At 38.6% G+C, this 16,530-nt stretch overlaps 3 protein-coding genes across 6 annotated transcripts in view; 2 read left to right on the top strand and 1 right to left on the bottom strand.

The window, feature by feature from the left end:
• Positions 1-326: 326 nt before the first annotated feature.
• On the top strand, positions 327-9,213 carry stxbp2 (syntaxin binding protein 2). 2 transcript variants are annotated; one of them, XM_074697436.1, is made up of 19 exons: positions 327-407; positions 1,343-1,392; positions 1,466-1,547; positions 1,855-1,931; positions 2,026-2,101; positions 2,220-2,323; positions 2,621-2,769; positions 2,852-2,936; positions 3,546-3,676; positions 3,804-3,911; positions 4,015-4,072; positions 4,167-4,232; positions 5,480-5,560; positions 7,513-7,654; positions 7,750-7,856; positions 7,952-8,050; positions 8,139-8,224; positions 8,309-8,466; positions 8,564-9,213. In XM_074697436.1, exons 1-19 carry the CDS (start codon positions 371-373, stop codon positions 8,641-8,643), a joined length of 1,776 nt encoding a protein of 591 aa, XP_074553537.1. In that variant the 5' UTR covers positions 327-370; the 3' UTR covers positions 8,644-9,213. The 2 variants fall into 2 exon arrangements, with proteins under 2 accessions (XP_074553537.1, XP_074553536.1); XM_074697435.1 differs by having other exon boundaries at positions 8,306-8,466.
• A 1,347-nt stretch (positions 9,214-10,560) lies between these two features.
• On the top strand, positions 10,561-15,032 carry LOC141810095 (uncharacterized). 3 transcript variants are annotated; one of them, XM_074697432.1, is made up of 12 exons: positions 10,561-10,915; positions 11,047-11,191; positions 11,321-11,487; positions 11,879-12,031; positions 12,165-12,309; positions 12,405-12,580; positions 12,725-12,883; positions 13,110-13,263; positions 13,350-13,498; positions 13,915-14,094; positions 14,206-14,244; positions 14,342-15,032. In XM_074697432.1, the coding sequence occupies exons 2-12, from the start codon at positions 11,074-11,076 to the stop codon at positions 14,786-14,788; spliced, it is 1,887 nt and encodes a 628-aa protein (XP_074553533.1). In that variant the 5' UTR covers positions 10,561-10,915; positions 11,047-11,073; the 3' UTR covers positions 14,789-15,032. The 3 variants fall into 3 exon arrangements, 2 of the variants coding, with proteins under 2 accessions (XP_074553533.1, XP_074553532.1); XM_074697431.1 differs by having other exon boundaries at positions 11,047-11,206; XR_012600048.1 differs by lacking the exon at positions 14,342-15,032 and having other exon boundaries at positions 11,047-11,206; positions 13,350-13,502; positions 14,206-14,245.
• Positions 15,033-16,216: 1,184 nt separating this feature from the next.
• LOC141809382 (uncharacterized) overlaps positions 16,217-16,530 on the bottom strand; it is a 41,457-nt gene continuing 41,143 nt past the window's right edge. Inside the window, 1 exon segment of the mRNA XM_074696372.1 lies at positions 16,217-16,529. Within this exon segment, the coding sequence (XP_074552473.1) occupies positions 16,217-16,529 (313 nt within the window).

The following is a 16,530-nucleotide window of genomic DNA, read 5'->3' as shown; positions in this document are numbered from 1 at the left end:
CATAGCATCTTTCTTGCAGCTAGTACTTAACTAAAGCCATCATTTGTCATATAAAAGTAGTTAAAAAATATGGTATATAATTACGATTTGACAAGTGAAAATATCACTCGAGCCCAGTTTAAAAAAAAAGAAACCAAGTTCTCTGTATTTGAGAAAAGCCAATAGCCTGAATCAAAACTATAAAAATGTACCACATGTACATACTGGATGGTAACAATACAAAAAATACCATAAGTTACCAAAAATAAACGTGTTAGTTGATGCAATAGTATTGAAAGGCAGAAGGGGGCAGTGTTTCGCCATCCAAAACACTAACCATACAGACTTTACAACAAGGAAGTGAGCGACTAGCCTGCATACTGCTGTCAAGATGGCACCGAGTGGGCTGAAGGCGGTAGTTGGGGAAAGTAAGTGACACATTTGTTGTTAGATTGTCATCTATCTAAAGTTTGTTTATCCACTTGAGACACAAAATATCCATACACACATATCATGTAGGAGCTCGATAGTTTAAAGATGAACTTTTAACACACTGGGGACGTCGGTTCATCAGAAGTTTCTTCCTGCTTCTGTCGCCTCAGTAAAGGCTAATCCGAAGGAAATAATACAACAGTGAAATACACATGGATTTTTAGGTAGCAGTGCCATGGTGTATGTACGAGTGAGCGCAGTTACAAATGAAATTTTCGTACTTGAGGATACTCTAGAGAAGCAGTTGTGAGTGATTAGAAATGTGTTGACGATCAAAGTTACAGGCTAACTTTTACCTGCTAACGCAAGAGGAAGTTCGTTTATTTCGTATATAAGAAATGGAGCTAGCTAGTAAGTTCATAGCGACAAAAAGTCAACCTTGTAAAGTGACATTTTTTTAACGATTTGTTTCTGCTTTTATAATTTCTTAAAATCTGAAGCACCCCTTTAAATTTACTCATCCTTCTCTGTTATATCCTCCCTTTTAATGGAGAAAACTAAATGAGACTGTCAACAGTAATTCATAGAATAACCACCAGCACTTCTTCTACATAAAATAGACATTCGTTTTTTAAAATACTGCAGGAACTTACTCGTGGTTTAAAGAGTACTTACCCTCAGTTTTGCAATTTGTTTACCAGCAAAACAACACCCCGGTATTTGCATCTGTGAAGTCAACACTTGGGTCTAATTTAAAGAGTTCCTGGTTCCTGCTTCAGAATGAGATGCATAGCTGACTCCATTCAAGAATAGCTTTGTGTACACTTATTATATTGAATTTGTCCTGTTATAATCTTGAAGTAGCAAAGTTTTACGTTTGAAGGAAGAACATGGATTGTTTTGAATTTAAGTGCTCTTTGTCCTTTTGCAGAAATCCTCAATGGTGTTATCAGGAGTGTGAAAAAAGATGGGGAGTGGAAGGTAATTGTGGCCTTATGAATTTAAGAATTAACACATGAAACTGATTTTTAATTCTAGGTTTTTGTTTCCTCAGGTTCTTATTGTGGATCATGTGAGCATGCGTATTCTTTCCTCTTGCTGCAAGATGTCTGATATTTTGGCAGAGGGAGTGACCAGTAAGTTATAACTGATGGTTTTGCAACTTTTGCCAAGTTGTATAAGTGATCAAACGAGTAGATACCAGTTGACTTTTTCTGGGCATTGTTAATGTTTGGTTGACTGTTGTCTCTGTGGAGGCATTTACAATATATAGTTAGAGATGGAGGATATGTTTCTGTAGTTGTCAGTGATATGATCTGTGAAATGTGGTGTTGTATTAATCAATCACAACTATGTACGGTATAACTTTATTTTCAGTTGTGTTTTATTCCATCTGAGTGGTTTTATTTAATTGCTTTATTAGCCCTTTTTTCTTCTTTTCAGTTGTGGAAGACATCAACAAACGAAGGGAGCCCATCTGTAGTTTGGAAGCCATTTATCTGATTTCACCTGTTGAGACGGTTAGTTGTGAAAATTTCTGTAAAATGTTAAATCATCTGTTTCCATAATTGTTTGAACCTCCAGTATTTTAGAATGTTTTTTCTTCTTTCAAAGTCTGTTCGAGCTCTCATCAACGACTTCAAAGATTCTGCCTTAACCTACAAAGCAGCACATATCTTCTTCACTGACAGTAAGCTTGCCTTTTTCTGTGTTTGTGTATGAGTGTGGCCTATTTACCCACAAATAAAAGTAAAGTTTTAAAAGAATATTAAATGACTGACTGTATCTCCTTTTTCTCTTTGTTATAGCTTGTCCAGATGGTCTCTTTGCAGAGATTGGCAGATCTCGGGTTGCAAAAGTTGTCAAGACTTTGAAAGAGATCAATGTGGCTTTTCTGCCATATGAGTCCCAGGTATTCATTATGACTAGCCACATTATTTTATAATGTTTTGCAATTCTTTTGATTGTAACCTCAGTAAATAACTTCCTTACAGCTCATAGATGCTACATTATGTTTACAGTATGCCAGTAATTTTGTCTGTTTAGTTTTAAGACCTGTACAGTGGGTTCAAAGGTTGATGGGAGATCAGAGTGAAGTTTAGGTTGTAAAACCTTTAACCTGTAACTTTTACAGTGGTGTCATACTTCACAGTGGGTTGTCAATGTAACATCAAACTGAAGTAAGCCTTGGTCCCTTTCACCTCTGCAGGTATTCTCCTTGGACGATCCGACCTCCTTGTACTCCTTTTACAGTACCAAGCCAAAGGAGGGAAAAGACAAAATGATGGAATATCTGGCAGAGCAGATTGCAACTCTGTGTGACACTCTCAAGGAGTACCCTGCAATCAGATACCGCAAGTATGAACCCTTGCATTAAGTAAAATGGAATTAGTTTTTCTGCAAGTTTACTATTGTAATTGTGTATCTCTCTATCTCTAAGGGGACCAGAGGAGAATGCGAGACTAGCTGAAGAGGTCTACCAACGCCTGACTGCCCATAAAGCAGACAACCCAAGCATGGGAGAGGTTAATCACTGCCTAGATCACCATCACAGAAATTTTCGTTTCTTCTACATTTGTCAACTCTTTGGTCACATGTGCTGAACTAAAATCCTTCCCTTCTCTTTAATTCTAATACTACTTTTTTGTTTAAGGAAATATGCTGCTTTTGAAATCCTGCAACTCTGTGTGCTCTTATTTGGGAGCTCTGTGGTGGGCTTGGTTTATATTGATTACTTTTCTCAAGCTTCTCCTAGACCTTTTTCTTTTTCCTTTCCTCTATAGTTTCTTTCTCAGCTGACATTTCCTTCCTCCTGAGATGGGTCTCAACAGGCATGTATTCCCTGCTTTCTTTTGCCTTCAAGATGCATCATCTTGCTCTGGTGTCTAGACATGTACTGTGATTTGTTTTTGTACTTTACCATGCATGTTTTCTGGAGTGCTATCTCATACTGCATCCAGCGGTTGTCTAAGTTGCAGTGCTAAACACTAGGATGACTTTGACTGAGCGATGGATTTATAAATAGTGTTTGCTTCACTGAAACTCTATCTCTATATGTTTCTTTTATATTGATATTATTGATGTTGTTGCAGTGAAGAGTATGGATTTCCTCATCCGTAGCAATCCTGTTTCAGGGTGCAGATAAGGCCCGATCCCAATTGCTGATTGTCGATCGTGGGTTTGATCCCATATCACCTGTTCTACACGAGTTGACGTTGCAGGCAATGGCTTACGACCTGCTGGATATTAAACAGGACATCTATTCGTGAGTGATATATTTCAGAGACTGCTCATTCTCTTGTCTAAATTATTGTTGCTTTGTTTAGTGCACTGTTTAAACTCCTGCACAAACTCTAACATGTTCTTTTGGCTTTATTTTTTTGTTTTTGAAGTTATCAGACTACTGGCATTGGGAACTCAAAAGAAAGAGAAGTATTACTGGATGAAGATGATGAACTCTGGGTTCAGCTCAGACACATGCACATTGCAGATGTCACCAAGTAAGTCTGTTACAAGAACACATCTTTGCTCAACAGGGGCACCCTCATCCCCGCACTGTACTCCAGCAAAAAGAAACTTATTTGTCAAAATGTACTCTTGCAGGAAAGTGACAGAGCTGCTCCGATCCTTTTGTGAGAGCAAGAGAATGTGCACTGATAATGTGAGTCTTCATTTCCAGTTATGATGTCCATGATATAATTTGAAGAATGATTTTTACACATCAGAATAACTTTTTTTTCTTGATTTCACTTTAGGCCAACTTAAAAGATCTCTCTCAGATGTTGAAGAAGATGCCACAGTATCAGAAGGAGCTGAGTATGGTAGGTGGGATTAAAAGAAGCCAACCCTAAACATTTCAGGATGTAATGAAAATGTTACTTTTGAGAAGAGATTCTTTCCTGGAAAGTAATGAAAGTTTTCCCTTTTTCATTTTAGTTTAGTTTGATTCTATTTTTTAAATTAATAAATTAATTTTATTTACTTGGACAATGCAAAATAATTAACATTTTTGTAAGTATGCTAGAGTTAGCCAAAAGGCTAGTTTCCATCTGTAGTCACCGGCCAGATGTTAAAGTAGGCAGCCTAAAAAACACTATATAATATAAAACAAAGCAGAATAAAATGTATGAGGAGTCAGTTATTGGAAAACAAATCACAACCTAACGTTAAACATTACAAGCTAGACACGGAGCACATTAAGTTCTTATTAGGGGTGCACCGATCACAATTTTATGGCTGATCACCAATCTTTAAAAAGCCTGACCTGCCGATACCGATTTTTATTTTTTATGTTTTATACCTGACAGCATATACCTTCATTGTTCCAATCTTATTTTAATGAAATCATTGTACAATACTTGTGAAACAGTAAAATCTTTATGTTTTAACTTAAACAACCAATTCAGTGTCCTGAGTTTTAGGTCTCAGAGCAAAAAGCAACAATGGCTGGCTAACAGACCTTCCTGAAGGTATATAAGATCAGTTTCATATGTAAGGATGGGCCAATCACCGATCACCCATCACTGATCACCAATCTCCCAAAATTAAGGAAATCAGCACTGATTAATCAGCCAGCCGATTGATCAGTGCATGTCTAGTTCTTATCAATAAAGGATACTGGGCAGATCTACATGAAAGCGTATGATTAATAAAATGAAGCATGAATAAGCTCGTCAAGCAGCATTAGATAGATCATAGAATGATCATGCAGTGCACATGCAATTAGATTATAGAAGAAACAACAACAAAAAAAAAGAATATAGCATAGCACAGGAGAACCACATAAGCTTTAGCAAGCAACAGTTCATACAACACAAGGCAAAATCACAGAAGGCAGACATAAGATGACAGGACCCTAGGAGGGTGGCTTTTGTGCTGACAGATTTGATTGTTAAAGAGCCACTGTCTTAAGTAAGACCTGGATGGCTGATTAGTGTAGAGCTCTCTGGCAAAAGGTTGTGTATTGTTCCATTCATGACAGCTTTAAATCAAGCCTGTAAAGATTAAAGACAGCTTTTAATTTTGATTGTTTGCTAATGATTTTTTTTCTTTTATTGCCATATACCAGTACTCCACTCACCTGCATCTAGCTGAAGCCTGCATGAAGAAATTCAAGGCCTCTCTTGACAAGCTTTGTGAAGTTGAGCAGGTCAGTACTAAAATTTTTCATCAAGTGGCTGAAGAGCATTTATCATTTAGCATGGAGGTGTTTTGACATGTATGAAATACCACAAAGTTGAAGTTAGTTTCATCTGCTGTTGCCATGCAATGAAGTGATTAATGCTTTCATTATACTGTGCATCCATAGTTGGAGATAAAATTAGAAACATAAATATGGTCTCTAATCCTTGAGGGGAGAGGCGACCACAGATGACCATTAGAGCCATTAAATTTATATTCTTGGAATTTGTTTGCTCATGAGCTGTTGGCTAAACAGTCAGTCTGTAGATTTAATATAGCAGGGGATCAACTTAATTGTCCCACTGTTTTAGTCACTGACGGCAAGTGTCTCAGAGTGTCTCAAAGTGTCTGAGATGGACTTTGTCCCATTCACTCTGCACACTATGTGACCTCAGCTCATTGGTGTCTTTATTTATAGCTTCACTGGGGTTTATAATAAAAGCCAGCGGCTCAGTCTGGTCATACTTAATGGGAAATTGTAATAGTTATATTGCATAACAAGCTTAATACCGGATGTCAACACTGGTATATCTGTAGAGAAGCAGAAGGAGCTTTTATGTCTTACTAAGTTGTGAAAGCATTTAATAACATGTATCTGTACTTCTTGAAAATGTAGAAATCCCTCCATCAACATGAGCCTGGGATAAAGCCACAGTCCAGGCCAGTGCCAAGCTCCACTGTGTTGCCTTTGTGCCAGACAAGCTTTGTCTCTTGAGGGGATATATTCTGCCACATTTACTCTTGTATCCGAAGCAGCACAAGCACACAGGAAATGATAAGCTACGCATAGTCGGGGCTTTATGAGATGCATGTGTTAATGGGGCCTTTTTGTACAGAGACTCACTCGACTGCACTAATGGATTGTCAGCATGTCTGAAAGCTGGCTCTTTAATCCAATGGGCATGTTTTGGCCCTAAGATGGACAGTGTGATCCAAACAGCAACAGCTCTCTGTCAGCTGTTGTTTGTTTAAGTGCTCCACATTGTTTGAGCAGCCCAAGACAAATATATGTGTGTGATGTTACAATCAAAATGTTAAGTGTATTCTTCGTGGTCTTCATGCCATTCTGTAGCTTTAGTTGTTGGCTTGCCCTAAGAAAGTGTCGTCCAACTTGTTAGATAAAGCCCAGCTGGAGTGCAGAAGGGGGGAATCCCAAATCCACATGGAAATATCAATATAATAAACACACAGCGCTTACTGCGCAATCCAGGAAAGACTTTACTTAACAGATTTTTTAGTTCTGTCATATAAAACAATCCATTATTTTAGGGGCACTCCAATACTTGTTTCTGGGTTTCCTTTACCTTTTGGATGGAACAAGTGGTAGCACAATCCTCTAAAAACAACAGTGGCCATGAAAGTAAGTGGAAGGCCTCTCTTGTTTTGGAAGTGATTTAGGGTGTAGTCACACTGGTCAAACTGTCCGCTGGAGAGTACAGCCTGCGCTCACACTTCTCCAATATGAACCAGACTTAAGGCACACACATGGCCCACCTAAGTCATCGTGAAGGGTCTTTATTACATGAAGCAAGATCTCATCAGAGTCAGCTCGGTGAGACACATAGAGCACTGCTAAGACTTTCTGTCTTATGTTAAGTCCTTTCGGTCCGACACAGCCCTGTAACACCCTGCTACTGTATAAAATGACTGTTGAGAGCTGTTGCAGCGATCATACCTTATGTACGCATGCTTGTGCTCATGCTCCTGCATGAAGTAAACCACGCCAAAGCCCACCTCTCCGAAGCATGCCAAAGCAAAAAGATGAATCATGCTCAAGCACGATATGCTTGCTGTTACACTGGCCACAGGATCTGGACTTCAGGGTTCAAGCATGCTCAAGCACAGTACAGATTGCCAGTTTGACCGCGTCCCTAGATTCCAGTTTCTCTTAATGTTCTGCCATGGATATATCTCCATCAGGACTTGGCAATGGGAGCAAATGCAGAAGGAGATCCTCTGAAGGATGCAATGAAGAGCATCGTTCCTGTACTCCTCAACACTGACATTGAGGCCTATGACAAAATCCGCATCATACTGCTGTTCATATTCCACAAGAAAAAAGGTATGTTCTGGATATAAAGCAGTCTTTAAACAACTCACTCAAAAGTGAGTTTGATAGTTAAAGACCTATCAACAAATTTTTGGTTTTCCATGCAGGCATCGGGGAGGAGAATCTCGCAAAGCTTATTCAGCATGCAAACATACAGTCAGAGAGCAACATCATCTACAACCTGCAGAACCTGGGCTGTAACATTATAGCAGGGGTAAATCCCTTTGGTGCACGTTTATTCCAGTCTAAATGTTTTGTAAGATTAATCCACCTCCTTACAACTTGTTACTCCTGCATGTTACTAATTAGGGCCGCAATGCTGGGAAAACCCTGCCAGAGCGGAAGGAGCGCACAGAAAGCACATATCAGCTCTCTAGATGGACACCTACCATCAAAGACATAATGGAGGTATTCAGACTAAAATGAGTTGCTCCAAGTGCTACGAACACATTTCCTTTTTTACATACAATACAGTGTTTTGTTTTTCATATGGTAGAATGCAATTGAGGACAAACTGGACAGAAAGCTGTGGCCATTCATCTCTGATCCTGCTCCTATCAGCACTTCTCAGCCTGCAGTAAGGTGGGTACCAGGGAAAGAAAACAACATAAAAACTGCTTGCTATTACTTCATGGTTAACAGCTGTTTTTTATTTTTCTACAGTAGTGCACGCTTTGGACACTGGCACAAAAATAAATCCCCCACGGAATACCGCTCTGGCCCTCGGCTTATTGTATTTGTGATTGGGGGGGTGTCGCACTCAGAAATGCGCTCTGCCTATGAGGTCACACGGGCCACTGATGGAAAATGGGAAGTGTTGATTGGTAGGTAATCACTTCATGGGCTCACGTGATGTCTCTCAAATATGCATCATTTGTAGGGTTTAGTCATTTTCCAAAACACTTACATTTTTCTTCACAGGGTCATCTCACATCATGACTCCAACCAGCTTCCTTAATGACCTGAAAAGCCTGGACCAAGTTCCAAATCCAGATTGTTAGATTGTGAGATCCCCATCAGGGACAAGAACACTGGAGTTAGGGTTAAGTCTTTCCTTTAAGATCAGGGGTTGTTGGTATTCTCCCTGGGAATCTCTGTCCTCTGAAGTGAAAAATGAAGATAAATATTATATATGTATCTAGTGTGGCTATGGAAGGAAATGTTTGTGATTCTTAAATTTTATCTTATTTTAGATGTTCTTCATGTTTGTTGTGAATTGGTTTCCATTTACTGCTGTGGTTTAAATTGTATAAAATTATTTAATAAGAGAATACAACTATTTTGATAATCTCCCTATTGTCACTCAGAATATTTTTATGAAACAGGTTTTGTCTGATCCCCCTCATTTTTCTGCTGTAAACCTGATAATAGCACATTAATAATTATGTTGTAGTCTAATGTGGATGTATATAAGTCAAAGTATTTATCTTCTGTAACTTAGGAGACTTTGTTTTCTTTCCTCCAGGTACTTTCCCTTTCTTTCCCCTTTTTGGAAAATTGTGTGTCAGACAAAATGTCTCACCTGCTGTCTTAATAAATCTTGCACATTTAAAATTAATTTGATACATTGCTTCAAAAAAGTATGGTTTGTTTCTTTGATGTTACATGTGACTGATAAAAGAAGCACAATATTCATTTTTACTCATGTGCCGTGGCTTTAAATTGGGGGAAAAAAAATGCTTTTGACTGAGTCCAGAATTATTTATTTACATGCTTGACAAATGCTGGTTCCAAAGTTGGAAGTTAAATTAAGTTCTAATTTTTTTTTGTTTTTCATTTTTTTAATCTATTAATTTACTTTAAGTTTTACAACTAATTTAACCATATCCTATCAACTCATGCAATCTGGTATTCTTTTCATAGCAGAGTGAACATAATATCCTTATTTTTAAATGATAAATTTTATAGATTCATATTTAAAGTTACTGTTTACTGTGTTTGTATTTTGACTGCTTCAAAGTTTCTGCATTTGCCCTAACCTTTGTTAGTGATATCGAATGCTCAAAGAACCTGCTGTATAAATGCAAACGTGCACAGTACTGATCCATGTATTTATTTACTGTAGTGGCAGTTCAGTTCATCCAAAAGCTGTGTCCTAGACATTATGTCTATGCATAAGTCATGTGGATACCATGGGGGCTGGTTGATGCAGGAAAAAAAAATACTTTAAGTACAGTCTCGGGTCACGAGGGGGGACATATACACCTACCCGTGTAAAAGATCATCCCCCTCCATACAGAGGATTATGTTTTCATCTGGGATTACATATAGCGATATTAAGATTGACGCACTGGCTGGGGTCTTAATGGTAATGGGTTAATACTTAGGACTTAACTCTATTTAAAAGCCCTCCACCAAGCCACATCTAATGCACATTTGGACAACAATCAATCAGGATCTTCATTTGTACTGCACATAAAAAATGGTTGAATGAGTTGTATTGAGACTAGTGACTGATTGACAGAAATTAGATTGAGCTATGCTACTATATAGTGTCTTATCTTGACGAATGTTCAGGTTAGGATCATTTTGTGTGTTATCTGGTCATCATGGCATCTTCTGGAGACGATTCGAGATCAGACTCTCCCAGCACTATAATGGTAAGGTCATTTAACCTTTGTCATTTAGTCATTCCTTTCCTTAATGATGTGTATACAGTCCTGTCCATTTTAAAGTATCTTTCCTGTTTTGACGTCTTGTTTGATTTTAATTTGTTTGATTATGTATTTTATGTAATTTTTATTTTTCTTTCCTGTTTGATCTTATCAAAGAACTTAATGTCTTAAGCTTTAATTACTTAGTGTTAGAAATGTGTTTTGGCAGGTTTTTTTTCTTTTCAATGTTTTTTTTTTTTCATGATGTTGATTAAGGATTACTAAATTAGAAAAAATATTAATATTTCTAGATTTACACAGGATTATGAAGCAAAATTGATAATCTGGTTGATGTTACTGATTTGCTTCGCTAGAGTATTGCATCAATAGGTGGTGACAGGAATGGCAGATTCAAAAAAGTTTCTGCCACTATTTCCAGAAATTTGCTTTTTAAGGAGCAGAGTCCATGCACCTGCTCAGTTACTTTAATGAATAAATAACAGAAGTCATCACCCAATGTGACTTGTTTTCTCAGGTTGTTAGGAGTCAAAGCCATTGCAGCTCAGCGCCTCAGATCTCAGTTACAGAGAGCACTCCAGATAGAACCAGAAGACTTCTGCTTGCACCAGTCAACCAATTACATGTCCCCTCTCAGGTAGACTGGTCAAATTCATTCCAGGTATGATTTGTTCTCTTGTGCCACTTTGTTGATTTGTGTTCTTTCTCTCTCAGACCCTTGTGTGTTATTGAATTGTGTTTATTCTCATTTGGACAATTCCATGCCATTCTGTTCTTTCCTCCTTGTACAAGGCTGGGTTATCTGAAGAGGAACGATTTATGAATCTGATTAGCCACAGCCAGCGTGCTCGCATGGAGGACCAGCGCTGTTCCTTGGATCTGAGCAAGAGTGCCCCCTGCACGCCTAAACACACAGACAGAAAAGCTGCTGCTGCAGGTATATTTAACACAGGTGATAATTGAAACTTGTATAGATAAGTCTCTGTATCTGTAAAGACTCCTATGAAAGTATTGCAATTTGCACTTGAAATTTTTACCGTTCAAGTGAACCATTTTTCTTTCCCAGGCTTGGATTCTGAAATGTTCTTCAGTCTTTTGGCCAACACTCAGAGCCGCCGGCTTGACGACCAGCGAGCTTCTCTCCCATCAATGCCAGGGTTACAAAATGAAAAGGCTACACCTAATGCAGGGAGCGAATCAGGCTACTTGTGTTACATGGTCTCTAAAGTTCAGGTAAGAGCTTTTATTTTTCCATCTAACAAAGTAGTTGTAATTTGTTACCATTAACTGTTACTTTTGATTTTTAAAACCTCAAGTATATCCATAGATATCTTGCAAAAAGACTGCTAATTCTCTGAGATGGTTCTAGGAACTCTAAGATACAGTTTGTAGAATGTTAGTCTTCTTAATTTAGATTTTATGGGCCTCTAGTTACATGGAAATTTATTCACAGATGACTGAGTTTCTCTCACTGTATAAAGATGTGTAGTTAGTAAAAATGTAAACCACTTGACAGTGGGGCCCACGTTTTTCAGTGTGTTGACAATTTATGAAAATATAAGGTTTGTTAAAGTGTAGGTTCTTACAAAACAGATTGAAGAAAACTGGCTCATTGCACTTATAGGGTTCCAGGATGGATGACCAAAGATGCTCTCTACCTCAAATAGAAAGAAATACTGATGCTTTGCCTGGCCTTACCCCACCACGGTCAGCCTCCTTCAGCCCCAGCTCTGACGTAGAACGACCAAAGAATAAAGATGTATCATCTCAACGACAGGTAGATGATCCGGTTTATTCATTTATTTAATTATTTATTTACACTGTTTTCCAGAGACAATAGATCTACAATCTGATTGTCTCTTCTTTATGTATTGGCCTTAATATGTACTATACACCCTTTGCCTTTCTAGATCTTAAATCCAGCTGACCAGAAAGAAATTTTAAATATCATGAGCCATTCCCAACGAGGTCGAATGGATGAGCAGCGATGTGTCTTAAATGTTAGTCCACAGTCTAAACCCAAACACAAGTCCCGTGAGAGCACTGTGCCCAAAGGTTGGTATAAAAAAATTGTTTATTTTTTTTGTAATGATAGTTTAACTGCTTTCTTGTAAAAGTATTTTATAGCTATGTCTTTTCCACCTTTACAGGTCCAGATTCTGAAAAGTTTTTCAGCCTTCTGGCAAACACTCAAGGCCGACGACTTGATGACCAACGAGCATTTCTTCCTTCTCTACCAGGGATACAGAATGGAGGTACCACATCAAAATCATCCCCAACAGAGAGGGATGCAAACTACCTATTCTCCATGGTCTCCAAAGTCCAGGTTTGTCCAACGCGCATCCTAAAAAGACCATAAGTCAATGAGTGTTTTGTCTTCTTGTACCTTTATGTACTTTTAACATATGAAGATCTAAAACATAGATAGAAACTTCCTAAATCCAACATATTGGCAATGAATTCCCTACAGAGCTCAAGAATGGATGAACAACGATGTTCTGCACCACAAATCTTCCAGAATCTGGGTACTCCTTCTTCTCACTGCAAAGATAACTCCACAAAAGACCCACATGGTAAACCCCAGAGGTCTGCCTCCTTTAATAGTACCAAAACTGACCACCGTCGACAGGTAAGACTTCATGTCATATTACCCAAGCTTATATGTGGGTTATGCTAGTAGTTCTTCAGCCCTGTCATTCAGTTTAAAATAAGACGTTAAATTATTTAACTCATCTGTGGCGCTCTTTCAAGAAAACCTTTATAAGTCAGTCCCACCCCTGATTATTTTGAGATGCAGCATCTGCTGGCTTGTAAAATTTTACACATATCATTGCTCTCACCCTAAATTTCTAAAGGAGGCCTCTCCAGCTGAGCAGCAGCAATTCCTTAAAATGATGAATCATGCTCAGAGGGGCCGCATGCAAGAGCAACGTTGCTTTCTGCAACCAAGCAGAAGTACGCCATCCACACCCACACACAATGGAAGTGCTTTAAATAACGTGCCGACAGGTTAGACAAACACGCAGCACCAAGGTCAACTATGTGTTCTCTGTCTCTGAAACATCACAGAAATAACTCCTGACACTCTGTAACAGGTGCAGAAGCTGATACATTCTTCAAGATCATTGCTTCCAGCCAAGCACGGCGGCTTGATGATCAGCGTGTCGCCCTTCCTAACCTGCCAGGGTTAAGTCCAAAGTCTGAAGGAAAAGAAAATGGAAGAAATAGAAGAGCTGGGATTCCAGTAAGTGAGTTAGTTAAGACTCACACTGTCTCTGATTCAGACATAAATCATATAGTCAGATGATGCCATAGTTAGGCAAATGTTTTATAGCCACACTCTTAGCAGTGAATGATGTGAGGGAAATGCCTGTCAGTATAACATTGTTGCATCTACAATGGAGTAATTTAAGAGCTATTGATAGCAGAGATGGTACAAGGTTAACTTTCCCGCTTGATGAATAGTGAGTCAACTACTTTTAAAGCTCCTCCTTGAGTAATATACCAACCTTTTTGAGTAAGGACAAAAAGTTACTGACATGGTACTATCTGCTTAATGAAAGGAATCCTATATTGGATTTTTTTTTTCGATGGTATTTATTATGGATGGATACTTGACAGGTTGCATGCCCCTTGTTCGTTTTCTTTCTTCTCAACCAGACTTTTCCACCACACATCACTGTGGCTGGGAGTACACCAACAACATCAAGGAAAACCTCTTCCAGACCTTCCTCTCAACTCAACATAGCTTCTTTTGAGTCTGGCCTCCCAAGGACCATTCCTAAATCTGCCTCCTTTACCCCAGAGACAGAATATCAGAAGCTAAATTCCCCTGCTCAGGTACATTGTTCACTCAGAGTGTTTCGACCTCACAACTGTGACTGCTCAGCTAAAACAACATTACTGCAAGGGACGTAATATAATACCATTACATAATATTTCTTTTTACAGGTGACAGTGAAAGTGTCCATGAGCTTTACACCACAGCAGGTGAGCTGTGCTGCATCTCTTGAGTTTATTGTCTCAGATTGTGATTCCAATTAAATGCATGTGACTAAATATGTGCCGTTTTGACTCTACTTGGCAGGGGCAGAGGAAAATCATTCAACCATGTACATTCCCTGAAGTCTTCCTCACTCTGGGAGCCCCTGGAGATAACCTTGTGATTCCACTGAGCCCAACACCTGGCAGACCCCTGTCCCTAAACTTAAACCTTGTCCCAAAAGATGATGCTAGGTCCAGGCCCTGCTCTCCAAACCTTGCAAGCCCTAGAAAAGTTTGCTCAAGACCTCCATCTCCCAGCCCAGGAGCAAGCAACAAAGCATCTCCAGATACGCTTTTCCAATATGAGAATGAGAAGCTTGTTATAAGTCGTAGAGGAAGAGATGAAGATGGCTTTTCAATGACTGAGAAAGTTCACACTGCCAAGCAGCAAAAGAGGGTGGGACAAGGACAAAAACGAAGAGCAGACACTGAAAATAAGAAGGAAAAGACACAGCATGGCAAAGGAAAGGGTGGTGGCAAGAAAAGATAAAAATGTTGGTGCTCAACATGAAAAATAATGAATTAAATCCTGATCAAGTGAAAATAGAATGTGTTTCTAAGATTATTACATGGATGATGGCCATCGTTTTGATTTTTTTTTGTGCTTGCTAAAGTTAAGTATTCCTTAAGTTGATCCATCTTTTTTTGCATGTAAAATTGACATTATACATGTTGTTGTGGGAAAAGTGATTTTCAAATCTGATTAATCTGCTTATTTTTTTCAACTTCTCAAAAGTCAGGCACACTGTTGAAATAAGTCTTAATGTCCAGGGACGTGCAGTCAGGGGAGCCAGGTGAGGCAGACACCTCACCTGTCATCATGAAAAGTAAAGAAATAAACAGATAATGATTAAATAAAATTCTTTTCAATTTTGGTTCCATGGTATGTGACTGATTCTGTCTCTTCATGTCTCAAATATAATGTTTTAGACACTTTTAATATACATATTCGAATATGCCATGATGAGGCAAATGTATTTAAAACTTGTGTGTCAATTTTTATGACAGGATAAAACCGCTGTCAAAAGCGCGGGATGAGGCAGACTGCACTCTGCCTGCCTCACTGAAGGGGGCGTATGTGAGCACACAGGTTCACGTTGCTGCCGTTCTTCTACGCAGGGACCTAGCTAGCTGCAATTCCAAATCGAAGTGCGTAGCTTCTGACCGTTATTCCCAAAATTTTACACAAAATGAAAGTCAAACGTGGAATATATTACATATACTTGAAAAGTTTCTCAAAACTGGACTACCAAACCAAACGGGACCTTATTAAGAAAAGACGGAGCTGAAAGGTCTGTTTTAAATATCACGTGAGAGTCAGACGAACCTGCCGTTGCAAAAAAAATGACCAACTACTAATGTCAGGCTGCTAACCGTATGGGAAATAAGTAACTTATTTATCTCGTAAATTAGTACATCTGACTGATAGCCTCAAACCTCACCGCATATAACTGGCAAAGCGGTCAACGTTATTCCTCAGTCAACATTGTGGTAGTCGTAAGCATTTGGATTGATTAGGTCATGACGCACTTTGGTATTCAGTTTGCTCTGACCGTCGACAAAGCCAAATTATGCATAAGATAGACAATGACAAAGATGAAGTAAAAAAAAAAACAAAAAACAACACCCGATAAATGTAAATTTTTTATTTAAGATTTACAGAAGAATATTTTCAGTGGCTCATATTGTATGAACCCTGGTTACATGCCTCAGCTGGATTTTGTAGTTCATTCAGCGGAGTCACTTCCCTGAAATAACAGAGATAACTGTCACTTTCAGAGAGCATTTGTTGAATGATATTGTTGTTAATAACTTTATTCAAAGTGTGTATTGGTGGACAAAGTAATTTAAGTTTTTAAAGAACAATAGGACCTTAATATAAAATAGGGATTATCAGTAGTTTTTTTTTCAAGCATTATCACCTCACCTCACTGACACAAGTCACAAATTTTAAATGTTGGTTATAAAACATATAATTAACACACATCACTGTCAAGGATATTATAAGAGTTACCTTTCCAACATCACGGCTCTTGGCTCTCAGCTTGTTGACCTGGGACTCAGCGATGTCAGCACGCTCCTGAGCCTCCTCCATCTCATGCTGAACCTTCCTCAGCCTGGACATGTGAGTGTTGGCCTGTTCCTCCTGTGAGGGGTTCAGAGTTTTATAAATGTAGTTGTTTTTGACGTCAATAATTCAAGTGTAATTTGTCCTGTCTCTATGGTTCACTT

Source organism: Halichoeres trimaculatus, unplaced genomic scaffold (genome assembly GCF_033239565.1).
Source record: "Halichoeres trimaculatus isolate MK-OKI-2021-1 unplaced genomic scaffold, fHalTri1.1 fHalTri1_scaffold_20, whole genome shotgun sequence".
NCBI classification, from domain to species: domain Eukaryota; kingdom Metazoa; phylum Chordata; class Actinopteri; order Labriformes; family Labridae; genus Halichoeres; species Halichoeres trimaculatus.
This window is presented reverse-complemented; position numbering and strand designations above follow the sequence as displayed.

Excerpts from the sequence above, each read along its gene's own strand:
- stxbp2 (XM_074697435.1), top strand. The coding sequence starts at position 371 with ATGGCACCGAGTGGGCTGAAGGCGGTAGTTGGGGAAA. Across the intron at positions 408-1,342 it reads GAAGGCGGTAGTTGGGGAAA|AAATCCTCAATGGTGTTATC; the intron begins GTAAGTGACACA and ends GTCCTTTTGCAG. Across the intron at positions 7,857-7,951 it reads GCTGTAACATTATAGCAGGG|GGCCGCAATGCTGGGAAAAC; the intron begins GTAAATCCCTTT and ends GTTACTAATTAG.
- LOC141810095 (XM_074697431.1), top strand. The coding sequence starts at position 11,074 with ATGAATCTGATTAGCCACAGCCAGCGTGCTCGCATGGAGGACCAGCGC. Across the intron at positions 12,032-12,164 it reads ATGTATCATCTCAACGACAG|ATCTTAAATCCAGCTGACCA; the intron begins GTAGATGATCCG and ends TTGCCTTTCTAG. Across the intron at positions 14,245-14,341 it reads TGAGCTTTACACCACAGCAG|GGGCAGAGGAAAATCATTCA; the intron begins GTGAGCTGTGCT and ends TCTACTTGGCAG.